The following is a 12,387-nucleotide window of genomic DNA, read 5'->3' as shown; positions in this document are numbered from 1 at the left end:
CGCTCGTTGGTGTGCGCTCGCGCGCTCTCCTCCCCTGCTGCCGCCCTTCTGGCCCCAAGCGCGCGGGGTGTGTGTGTGTGTGTGTGTGTGTGTGTGTGTATTCGCGGGCGCGCGGGCGCGCACGCGGCGACCTTCTACACGGGAGACCAATAATAATAATAATCAAACCCACTCAACTCCCACCTACCTTGTGGAAACGCGGGCCGCCCCCCGCATCCAGGCGCAGGCATCGCCAGTTGAATGCCTTCCAGTTGGTCCACAGCGGTGTTTCAGAAGCAGCGGGGAAGCTGAGGGGCCACTTGTGTCCTAGGCGTGCAGAAAGTCCCTCAGGCAGCAGGCCCGGCCCGGGCCTCCGTGACCGACGCGCATGCAGAAACGGGCACGCCGTCCAACATGGAGGTGCGTGGCCAGCAGCACTGAGGGACTCCTGGCCACCCCCGCCCCGTCCCCTTCTTCGGTCTCCTGTGGGGAGGAGGGTGTTGCCCTGCTGACGCGAGCGCCGAGGGGCAAGGGGCGCTCTGTGCGCTCCAGTCATGGGGAAGAGATCGAAATTGGATAAAGATCGAATGTCGCCTGCGCGGGCGGCGGACACACGCAGACACGTATCTGTACAGTCGTGTCAGAAGCGCCCCGCTGGCCCACGGAGCTGGGGAACCAAGAGAGAAGTCTGGCAAGAGAAGGGGAAATAGGAGCTGGGACTCGTTTCCTGTGGAAAGATGAGGGAGGTCAAAGAGTTAAGGCTAAACGAGAACAAAAAAGTTGAGGCCTCAGTGGATTTGAGGGTGGCGCACTCTCCGTACCCGCCCAACACAAAGCAAACCCAGGCGACATCCCAACTGGAGAGAATAGTGCATAGGAGAACACTTATATTGCTAACAATTACTAGCATGAAAAGTTCATCATATTTTGAACTGAAACTAATAGTCTGGGTTAAATGTAAACAAAAAGCAGGAGTATCTTTTGCTATCTCCATTCTGGGTTTCTTTTTAAAAAATAAAACAAAAGCATCACTTTTTATATCCAAACGGTCTGGGGGTAGTGCCAGTCATTCCTGTTTTTTTTTTCTTTTTTAACAGCCTCTGTTTCGGGTACTTTCCTGAATTCTTGCCCTTCTTGTCAAGGTTTTGGTCAGATAATGTACTGTGGTCCTTCTATTGGTTTGCTCTTTTCAGACTGGGATTTCTATCCAGAGTAATTCTGTAAAATGAGTTTCCTATACGAATCCCTTTATTCTCTGAAGTACGCCACTTTCAGTTTGACCTTTCTATATATTTTAATAGAACCATGATAGAGTATTTTGACTGATTTTCACTGTTCACCAGATTCTTTGTACTCCATTTGCGGATAAGACTATGGGAGCTACATTGGTTGTGTCAGAGGGCAGCTTGCCTCTGAATTGAATACCACTTGCTGGGAATCGCAAGTGGGGAGAATATTGTTGCACGCAGACGCAGGTCCTCCTTGTGAACCTCTATAGGCATCTAGTTGGTCATTGTGAGAACAAGATGCTGAACTAGATGGACCTTTGGCCTGATCCAGCAGGGCTTCTTATGTCCTTATGTAACTTTGAGATTCATTTCATTTCAGTATGTTTTCTTACAATAGCTGGCCAGACACGGACAGGAAGCCTACAATGGGGACATGGTGGCAACAGCCCTCTCCTGGGGTTATTCATCAGTGATTGGTATTGAGAAATATGCTGCCTCCAGATCTGAAGATAGCATGTAGCTAACAAGCTGCAGGAGGCAGTGGAAGGCAGGAGTGCCTGGCGTGCTCTGGTCCATGGGGTCACGAAGAGTCGGACACAGCTAAACGACTAAGCAACAACAACATGACTATTAGTAATCTTATATTCCGTGAATTTGTCTAATCTCCATTTAAAGCTAAATTGGTAGCCATTCTCATATTTTCTGTTAACAGATTCTGTTGCTTTTGATTTTAAGTGTGCAATGACCAGCATCTCTTGGAAGAAACTGTTGTCCAATGCCTAACAATATTTCCTCCAGGAATCATCCTCTCAGCTGCACACTGAGATTCTAAAAGCTCTGACTGGGTAGCCTGTGCATAGAATAAGGAGCATCTCAAAAAATAAAAGAAAAATGCTGCTTTGGAAGCTCTCTCAGTATGCCCTTGTTGCACGGCGTACTCATCTGCTTCTAAATAGATAACAATACTTTGCATTTATATAGCATATTTAAAGAGTTCAAAGCACGTCACGTGCATCAGTAACCCTTGCAACAGCTCTGTAGGCAGGCCTCAAAGAGTAAGTTCTATCGTACCAAGGGAAGGCTATGTCTCTAGTTACCACTTAACTGGGGGTAGGAGGATAGTCAGGAAATATCTTCAGTTCCAATATGACTTCCTGAGATACTTTATTTCCTCTCAGCTGATAGCCTTGGGCCTGTGATTTGTTCCATTTAATAGGCAGGCTGAGTTTCATTGTAGTCTGTCTCCTTTAAAAAGTGCTTATAATAAATGCCAAGAGGTTCATTTTTTATATATCAATTACCTTTCCCATGGGGTTTGTGGATGGCTTCCATGAAGGATGTGTAGAATTATGTAGCCAAGATAGTACTACCAAGAGAGAGAGAAAGAAAGATGTGTAGACATATGTATGCTAGTGAGCATATAGTGATATATTTCTGACCATGTAGATCTTGGTTGAAATCCACTTTCGGCTATAGAGACCTTGGGCAAGCCACTGTCTCTCTGTTTAAATCAGCCCAATTCTAACCACATAAAGTTATTGTCTGAGGATACCAGTAACCCCATCTATGCCAACCTTAGTGCCTTTAAGGGAAGGTAGGATGAAATATTGAAAGATGCTGGTTGATATGAAGTATCCAGCTGTCTTCTAAGAAGTCACAGGATGGGATCGCGAGGGCAGCTTCAAAGAACCTTCAGATAAGGAGAGGTAAGCAATACAGAACAGCAGCAATCCATCTCTCCTTTCTGCCACCTCCTCAAAATGCTGTACTGTGCATCAGTAGGTGGGTATGCTTGTGCCTGCTGCCTCCATGAAGTATCTCTGTGTTGCCCCACCCCTCCTCTCTAGATAGAGGCTTTTAAACTACACTTCATTTTTATTTCCCATCCCAAAGGAAACTGATAATAAATAAACCAAAGGAGTAGAAGAAACGGAAAGCACTTACGGAAGTTTTGCAAGTAAAAATAGTTTCCTAAACAATAAAATGTCTTTACTAGGAGGTGAAACATTCAGTTTGAGGCTGTTGCCATTTCTTTTATCAGAGGTGGGGGAACTGGTGGTCCTCTTGCTTAGCAAGGATAGTGAACTTAAGGCTTGGAGGCCAAATGAGGTCCTCATTCTTGGATCCTCAGGACTCTCCCAAGCCATATCCACTCTCGCTAGGTCACAACCCTCACCAGCAGCCCTGTTTGTACCCTCATGTGTTTTTTTGCCTCTCCTTGCCTGGGAGAGGGATGTCCGACTGTGTGTAGAAAGAGGTTTTTGTACAAAAGGTAAAATTAACTCGTTGCTACACCCATGTTTGCTTCTGGCCCCGTTCACCACTGGCATGATGTGTCCTCTATAAGGCTGAAAGAGTTCCTTGCCCCTGCTCTAGACAGTGCCAAAATACAGCTCCCATCAGCCTCGGCAATGAACAAGGATTGACATTTTAGTCCAACATTATCTGGAGTTCCACATGATACCCATCCTTGTCTTATGTAGAGCTAGTCAATAACCTCAGGTTACTCCACTTCTCACCAAGTTCACCTATTTACTTTTAAGTTCATCATATGGCAAGTAGTAGACCTTTAAACAACGACAGCATAACTATTCTCTACAGCAATTAAATGCATAGGGTCTGCTCTCTTCTGTATTTTGCAACGCTCCTTGGAATTGCTCTTTCCATACTGAGAATTGCTTGCCTACTTTCTTTTGTGTGCCTATCACATATGCTAATGTTCAGCAAATTTGTCAACAAGGTATTCAAAGTAAGAAAGAAAATAATAATAGAATCCATTTCACTGCACTGATTTGATATAGCATATATGGCAGCAAACAGTATTCCTGCTGAGGCTGTCAAATGTTTATTTATTTCAGACAGGCATACAAAACCATGCATGACACAGAAGAAATAGGTCATGTGGCTGCATTCTGGTAGGGAGACCTGTGTTTTTTAAAGACAAGCATAGCCTCTGTGTACCAACTAAACATTTGTATCTTGCATATATTTAGCAAATGACCGGGTTGTAGTCAATTACGTCCGGGTAGACCCACTGAAATCAATGAACTTGAAAGTTTGTCTAGTTCACAGATCTGACTTAAGTCAGATATAGCCTACCATTAGCAAAACTTTGAAGTTGCTTCTGTAGCACAGACATAAGCAACAATTCTGTTTGGGGCCTGTGGTGGTGCTATACGTGTGTGGCTTAATGAAATTTAGATTAAGAACCAAGAGTGTATTTGGAAAGGCAATTGATTTGCTTGCTCCATGTGGGAATTAGGCATCGTAAATCAAATTACTCAGAGCAGAAAGCACCTCTGCCCACTCCCCTCCCTCAGTCTTCTCCAGTCAGTGTCTTTTGCTACTAGCTCTCCCCATCTTAAGAAGCAACTAGGAACATTTTGCAGACCCTAGCACAGCAGCAGCAACCTCAGCTTTCAAGAAGCAATGCACTTCTCAAGGAAGGTGTAGTTTCAATAAACAAAATGTAAAACCAACTGTGATGTCAATCGTGTTCTTTTAAAAGGATATATCAATTCCTAGCAGATGGGCTATGTGGGATGTACAGCCATTGCATAGTGTGTTGCCAGCAGCAGCATTGAGGACCTGGAAAAGATTAGTTTGTTGCCTAAATAGAATTACATGAAACCCAACAATTCTATTGAAAAACCTATTGGTAGAGCAGCTCTGGAAACTACAGGGCCATTCCATTAAGAGGGGGATGGGGATGTAATCACCCTTGAACTTTTTTCAAAGTAAAGATGCATAGGATTGTGCTGTAAGCATAATGATCTGTGCCTTCTTTTCCATTCTGGATTATCCTTGGTTTCTCAGCCAGTTTGGACATTGCTTGTACTGAATGGATCATCTGGTTCCTTGGAAAATACCACCCAAACCATTCAAATGATGACGCAAGATGGAATGTAGAGGAGACAAAATTGTTTATTTTTTCATTACAATTTTTCTATGACAAATTGAGTGGAGAGATCAGCTACAACTTGCATCTGCCCAACAGGAGAGCCACAAGAGCATCTTACACATTTAGAAAAAGCAAGCAAAAAACAAGGGGGGAGTGGCAAGCAGCTCTAAATGTATTCCAAACAAGCGGATTCCTCTACTGAACCTTCCAAAGGTCTGCAGAGAACGCTCTCCTCCTTTATAGACTATGCCACCTGCCTTTTAAAGGGGTGGTGGTGGTGGTGGTTAGGCTGCTGTTAGCAGTTGCCTCCAAGAGACTGAAACATATACCATTACCGGCCAATCAGCCCACTCAGTGCTAATGAGCGAGATACTTTTTTATATATAATATACGGCATTCATGATAAAATCTCTTCAAGACAAAAGACTTGTGTTCAATCTTATCCTGATATGAATGACCACCTAAAGGAAATTTAAGACACTTTCTATACAGCTTCTCTTAATAAGAGCTTTGGGCACTTAAGTTTGAAATGAAAGTTCCTAGAGTATTTGTACTTGATATTACTCAGTGAGAAGCTATTCAGTGACCTTGAATTACTAGTTCAGGGTTGAAGACTGTTAGGAGGAGCTAAGCAAGGATTTTAAAGAAGTGTATTTCAATATACCCATCGTAACTCAGGACATGCTACAACTCCCTTCCCCAACCTGGTAGTTTTAGATGTTTTAGACTGCAACTCCAACCAGCCCCAGTCAACATGGTGGGCACCAGGTTGGGGAAGGATGCTACAGTTTTAATGACATCTCCAATATACTTCTGTATCTTTCACAAGCTTACAGACACACCATGGTTTTTGAATGGCAGCATCTTGTTAGCAATCCCAAGCAGGTGTAGCCTTCTCTAGATATCCTGATGCTTATCTGCATTCCAAAGTATTCAACCCAACCAGGAGGGTGGGGTTGGGGTTGTAGTCTAGGACATGCAGCCTATTCACAAATGTATGTTTAAATTCCTGGTGCCTTTTACTCCCCCGTGTTCACCAGCTTTTCTATTGTGTTGCTCTTCATGAACCAGATTTCATCTAGTTTAAAATAAAGCATCTTCAGCGAAGTGTGCTTGGCTCTGCATCAGAGCAGCTCTTTGTTTAATCTAAAAGTTGTGTTCTGTGTTATCCGTGCTGTCTCGCAACCTTAGGGCTGGGCTCCAAAATATCAATGGAACATTTCAGATTTACTAAAAAAGATACTGGAAGACTTCATTTACCAACTAAACAATGACGTTCCAGTTTGTTCAACTAACATCTACCTAGCTTACCTCCACCTTCCTGTCCCGAAGGGCTGCTCCATGCCTTCTGGTTGCCAGGCCAAAATAGACGCCACTGCAGAGGCAGCTCTTTTTATAAAACACTTTCCATAAAAGTCTAGGTAACCAGAATCAATCTGTGCAGAGACCAAGCTTCTCATAGCAGAGTAAGTTTCATAACAATGGTGGGGAACCTTTTTGGCTCGGCGTGCCAGATCTACATCTCCCCACAACCCACAGGTCAACTTTGACAGGTGGATGATCCTGGCCACCTGCCAAAGTTGGCCCATGGGGTTGGAGGGAGAGAGTGACCAAGCAGGATTCAAACCCCTGCCTGTCAGCTGTTGAGCAGGAAGATCAGTCGTGCTTTCTGCAAGGGCAGGTTGAACTTGCCCCACACCCAAGGTTCCCTGTTTTATCAAGAGATCTACAGGATTTTTCTGTGCTGAGAAACGAGTGTCAGAGTAGCTGTGACTTGATTTAATAGTGGGGTGTGGGGAGAGGCCATATTTGACAAGTTGATGAATCTCCAAAGCAACCTTGAGCAGGAAAGATCTCACAAAAATCATGGTCACTTTCCTTACACCCGCAAAAGAAGCTGGGAATTATGTAAGGTGTTGGAAACCAAGAAAGAACTTGTAACAATGTATCGTGAAACTACAGTACCTGAATGGGGTTGCTCAGACCAAAATCAAAACTGTGGCCATTTATAAAATATGAGATAGAGAACCCAATCATACCTTATAGAAATACCCATTTCCACAGTTATAACTTCCCAAGGACTCTCTACTCATTGGAGCCCATCTAACCCAAAGTGATGTGGACCTGCTACGTTTCTTTTAAAAATGCAAATCAGGACAATTTTGCTATATCCCACATCCCCACAATGCAAGAAATACTACGGGGATCATTAGCCCAATGCAAATTCCGTGGTAACTTCCCAACTACCTAGCACTTCCCCCATAAACAACTGTGAAAGATTCTGTTCTCTATGTTGCCTTTATATATATATATCAATAAATTAAAAATGGGGAACAGCTAGGCAAGTGAATCTAAAAGCATGTATAAAGGGTTCTTTTTTGGAGCGGATAAATAATAGAATTGTAGGATTGGAAGGAACACCAATGTGTTCATCTAGTCCAATCCCCTGCAACTGTGTTAATTTAAATATGGCATTTATAGTTCTTATGCTTAAAAAGGAATAGCATGTCAAGTAACCAGATGTTTGAAGAGCTCATACAATGCTTGGCTCCTTAGGCATGTTTTTATTATAACTTTTCTATGGCCTGTATCATTCGAGGAAGGACAAGTGTTTGTTCAATGGTCACTAGTAGCTTTTCAGATTATTTTTTAAAAAGATCTCTGCTCCTTCTTATTTAAATTTTAAAGTGTCATTTTTTTTTCCTTTTAACTTTCCTGATTTTGTTCCTAATGCCTACAAGACAAGACACAGTAGAAAACTCCAGTGTGTTTGTGGGTGAATTTGGAGAGAGAGTGGGAAGTGGTTGTCAGCTGCATTTATGCGCTGCCGGAACTTTTTGCAAAACCAACGGCATCATTATCTCGATCAAACACGGTGTAATAACCGCCGATGAAGACATCACCCAGGATCCAAAGAGGTCCACCAGGTGGTGGGACATCCAAGCCTGAAAATCCACTCAAGCAAAGAGTTTCTCCTTGAACAGTAACCTACAGGGAGAGAAAAGAAGGTGTGGGTTTTTTAAAAACAAGAGAGTGAGCAAGCAAGAGCATATTAGTCTTCTCTATAGTTGCACCTTGTTTGCTTCCTTTTGCAGTTTAGTGTTCAGGAGCACCTAAAGAGCCACCAGTTGTTGAAGAAGATCATGCATACAATCCCTCTTCAATATATATATAAGCCCAAACATATCCTTGTAGAAAAGCCGTGGTCAAACAATGTTTTATAGATGTGCATTGACCACTTAAGCAGCATTTATTGTCCCCCACAATATGTATTAGTTTTCAGTCCTCTTCCTGCTCCTCCCCAAAAAGAATTTGCTCACTAATCCTTCACTTAAGTAATTGGTATGCAATGAGAGAACTCAGTCTTAAGGTTTAACTAACTACCATGTAAAAAGACACAAAGGCAGAGTCCATTGTGCTTTTAAGAGTCCTAGCTATTTCCCTGAAGTGCACAGGATCCAGCGCAGATATAACAAATCTATTACTAGATGTTGGATGAACATCAATAAAAGCATCCAGGGGACCCAAAACTGCTGCGTCTAGGATAGGTTGGTGAGCATTCTTAGGATGATCTCATAAATAGTTTTGAACTTACCTTCAAGGCATATTGATCTGGAGTGAGGGCATAGGATTTCCCTCCCAGGACCAAGTTCACAGTGGGAAGGGAAGACAGCTTATCACATGGAAGCATGTACTGAAAAATAAAAATAAATTGGAAGTATAAGAACCTTGTTGTAGAGCTATGAATTTTGACTCCTGAAGGTGTGTAGACAAGAACTAGCTAGTGACTCCTACACTCCACTTCTCCCTAAAAGGGACTTGTTTAGGCTATTCTTCCTGGAACAGGGGCACCCTTGGATTTTTCCTGCTGGCAACAAACATCTTGTCCCCAGCTGCAGTACAGGGGCAGCACTGAGCCATTATTAGGATTACAGTGAACGTTAAGTTCTCTATAAAAATCCCAAACATTACCACTACAACTACTACTACTACCTCTTACACTTCAATTAGTGCCACATTCTGATGCCTTTCCCACAAAAAAGGCGTATATCTGGGCAGTTAAACAGATGGAAGATCCATATCTTGAGTAGACCTACCTTGCTGCACCTTTTAAGAACTACACAGACAGGAAATTTATCATTATTCAGCAATTCTCAAAGTGCTGAAGCGGCAGCTGAAGCTGAACATAGCAGAATTTCTCCTCCTATGCTATTGGCTGAGGGAGTTCTCTTAGACCCAGCTTACACAGCATGCAAGCTACAAATAAGCCCTTTGAGTGTAAGGGGTTCAGCCCTCACTTGAGCCACATTTTAAGCATTCTTCTCTCAGCCACTGGTCTGTTTGCATGTAATGACAGGATGTCGATGGCGCACCTGCAGAGGCTGCTGATCACAGGCATGCTAACATTACACACAAGCGCCAATGCGAAGCACAACATGTGGGATGTTGACACTGTAAGAAGTCCTGCATGCTGTATAGGCCAGACTGGAGTATGGACCTGAAAATCCTCTGAGGTGGAAGGGAGGGTGTATAGAACTTATTATGGCTAATTCTTCCTAAGCAGGTTTGGTTGTGGGGGGAAAGCTGCAGTACTGTAACATAAAGGTCACCCAACATATGAACCGCTTTGAACTAGTAACCAAGCTGCTTTTGAGGTAGCAATCCAAGCTATTGGCTGCATCTGAACCCAATTGAGACCAAAACCAATATATAAAAAGCAGTGCTAGAGAACCTGTGACCCTTCAGACGCTGGACTCCCAAATCTCATCAGCCCCAGCCAGTGTGGTTAATGTGTGGAGTTGAGTAGAGCCGGAGCCTAACAACATCTGCAGGGTCCCAGACTAGCCAGCCCTGATAGAAGCAGTAGTCAGGCTGCACATATGGATGTCCCAACATTAGACCCACCACCTCACCCCATTCCCACATTACCTGTCCTTTAATGATTGGCTTAGCTCCAATGGCTTTCTGCAGTTGCTTAATTTCATCTGTTGGGCCTGTGATGAGGGAGGTCCCTGTGTCTACAATAGCTTCACAGCCATCTTTGCACACAGTCAGGCCATTGCCAACGTCAACCCTGGAAGAAGACAATTCCCAGATGTTTTTTTTAAAGAATTCAATTCTACCCACCTTTGTGCAGTTGGGTGTAGCAATATCCTCAGCATTGGGGACTGAAATTCTTCTGTGCTACATGGCACAGCATGGAAGATTTTAGGAGAGTGGGGTTTTCTCCCCCCCCCCCCGGAGTCCTCACTTACTGCAAGCCCTACATGGTGTTACACAGCTCCCACTGGGGATGTAGAACAATGTTTTGTTGCAGGCAATCTATATGCTAATAAACTATGGACCCCCTTGTGCACCTGTGAAACAAATGAGAGAAGCAACTCACTTGTCCATGTGGATCTGCCAGTAAGCTTTGCGAGTGACGTTCACCCAGGTGAAGTCCCCAGTATAATATTGTGGGTCCACCCCACCGAAAAGCAATTCACCTCCAGTGGCTCCTTTCGGATCCCTAGAAGAGGCAGCACACAAGTGGAGAAGGAAAATGTTAGTACAAAAACGGAGGGAGATCCATAGCTTCAGAGCAATACACTCAATGAACTGTGGAAATGTAAAGTGGAAAAAACACGTAAGGACAAGGATACAGAAGTGATGTAGGGCAAGGAAAAGGCCCCCAGAATCTAAGGGAAGCAATGCCATCCATTGTGTACTTGGCATATTTCTTTAAGTCTGGCTTTCAACAGCTCTGCTATCCTAAGCAGTCCTACCAGTGAGAAAGCCCAAACTGAACTCAACAGATATCTCCCCAAGTAACACGAGCACCAGATCGGGTGGCAATCCTTTATCACGTACACCATGGTGGTCTATCTAAAGAGCTCAAGACTGGTCTGTGTATGGTTTCCCATAGGGCTGCACTGCAAGCCTTCAGACCATTCTGAGCCTGCACCTGTGTCGTGCTCATTTGCTGGTTCCCTGAGCCCTTTCACAGTTGTGGGCATACTCTGCTGGGGAAACCCTTGGCCCATACCCAGTAATAATGGGGCATTTCTTATATGATGCTGCAGGACTCTTTATTCATGATCAAGTGATTTGCACCATATAGTAATCAATATTATGCACTGATATTTTTGTGCAAATCTTGTATTGTGTTGTGGTTTTTTTAAAAAAAAGAATAAAGAATTGGGTGTGAGTCACAAGACAGAAATGAGACAAAGGACATCAGGACATTTCTAAATGACAAACAAGAACTTCTTCCCTTGTCCATCACACCCTGATATTCCCTCTTCTCCTAATGGATGCCACACATAATCTTTCCATCTTCTTAAAAGGGCTTTATCTTTACGCAGCAAATGTAGGCACCACCACCACACATATGAAATAATTAAGACGTTTCCTTTGGGGATGGAAAGGCCCTTTGGTCCTTGGCACACAAGTTAAAGCAAGGTGACATTCTCACCTGTTTAGATAAAAGGAAAACAGGTTCTTCTCCATTAGCGCCTGTTGCATTGCATTGTCAAAGAAAGGCAACACTTTATCCACAGAGATCTTAGGGTATGCCAGGCCAAGGATGCCATCAAACTTTGCAGCAATGAAAGTGATACCAGGCTGCTTGACAGCTTCACCAAACAACTGATTCTGGACAATCAGGTCACCAATCTGGGAGAAAGAGAAAGGAAGGTTGGGAGAACCCAAAACATACACATTTACACCATTATTGGTACAAATATGGTATCATTCTTCTGGTAGTAAGATAAAAACATGCTCAAGTGGTGCCAGGATCTCTCCCTTCTCAATACATGCCATATAAAGGCACATGGAACAAGCAGAGCAATCTTGAAAAACATAAAAGCTGATAAGGAGCATGCAGTTGCCTTCTTAGAAGCCATGCAACTTCCATTATCTCGCTATTGTGTTCATTTTGTAATTTTTAAGCGATTAAATTGCTTTTCTAAAGCTCAAGGCTGTGAGCAACAACAAACGCGAATGTAACAAAAACCCACAAACACAGAATACAGGAACTAGACACAGAAGCAAATGCTTGCTGAAAAGAGGAAGTTTTATCACCTCTCTGAAATCGCAGAGATGTTAAGCTCTGAGCTTCCCCCAGGCAACAATTTTCAAACCTTGGGAGTCACTGTGGCAACAGCTCTGCTTTTTTCTGCTCCTGCCCTTCCTTGCCGCAGAGCCACAAAAGTGAGCAATGCCAGGTGAATCTGACCAAAGGCGGCACAGGGTGTGGGAAGGAGAAAGAAATACCATCCAGGGCTTCACATGAATTCA

The 12,387-nt window shown here is 43.6% G+C and overlaps 1 protein-coding gene across 1 annotated transcript in view; it reads right to left on the bottom strand.

Moving 5' to 3' along the window:
- Positions 1–5,109: 5,109 nt before the first annotated feature.
- The window catches only part of CTSD (cathepsin D), a 28,727-nt gene continuing 21,449 nt past the window's right edge, over positions 5,110–12,387 (bottom strand). The window contains exons 5-9 of the mRNA XM_081206168.1: positions 11,564–11,763; positions 10,496–10,618; positions 10,039–10,183; positions 8,705–8,803; positions 5,110–8,097 (exon numbers count right to left, since the gene is read on the bottom strand). Coding sequence (XP_081062294.1) covers positions 7,927–8,097; positions 8,705–8,803; positions 10,039–10,183; positions 10,496–10,618; positions 11,564–11,763 — 738 coding nt within the window. The 3' untranslated portion in view covers positions 5,110–7,926. The remainder of the gene's footprint in view (positions 8,098–8,704; positions 8,804–10,038; positions 10,184–10,495; positions 10,619–11,563; positions 11,764–12,387) is intronic.

This window comes from Podarcis bocagei (assembly GCF_964188305.1).
Source record: "Podarcis bocagei genome assembly, chromosome: 1".
In the NCBI taxonomy this organism is placed as follows: Eukaryota; Metazoa; Chordata; class Lepidosauria; order Squamata; family Lacertidae; genus Podarcis; species Podarcis bocagei.
The sequence above is the reverse complement of the archived record's forward strand: the minus strand, read 5'-3'. Positions and strand labels throughout refer to the sequence as shown.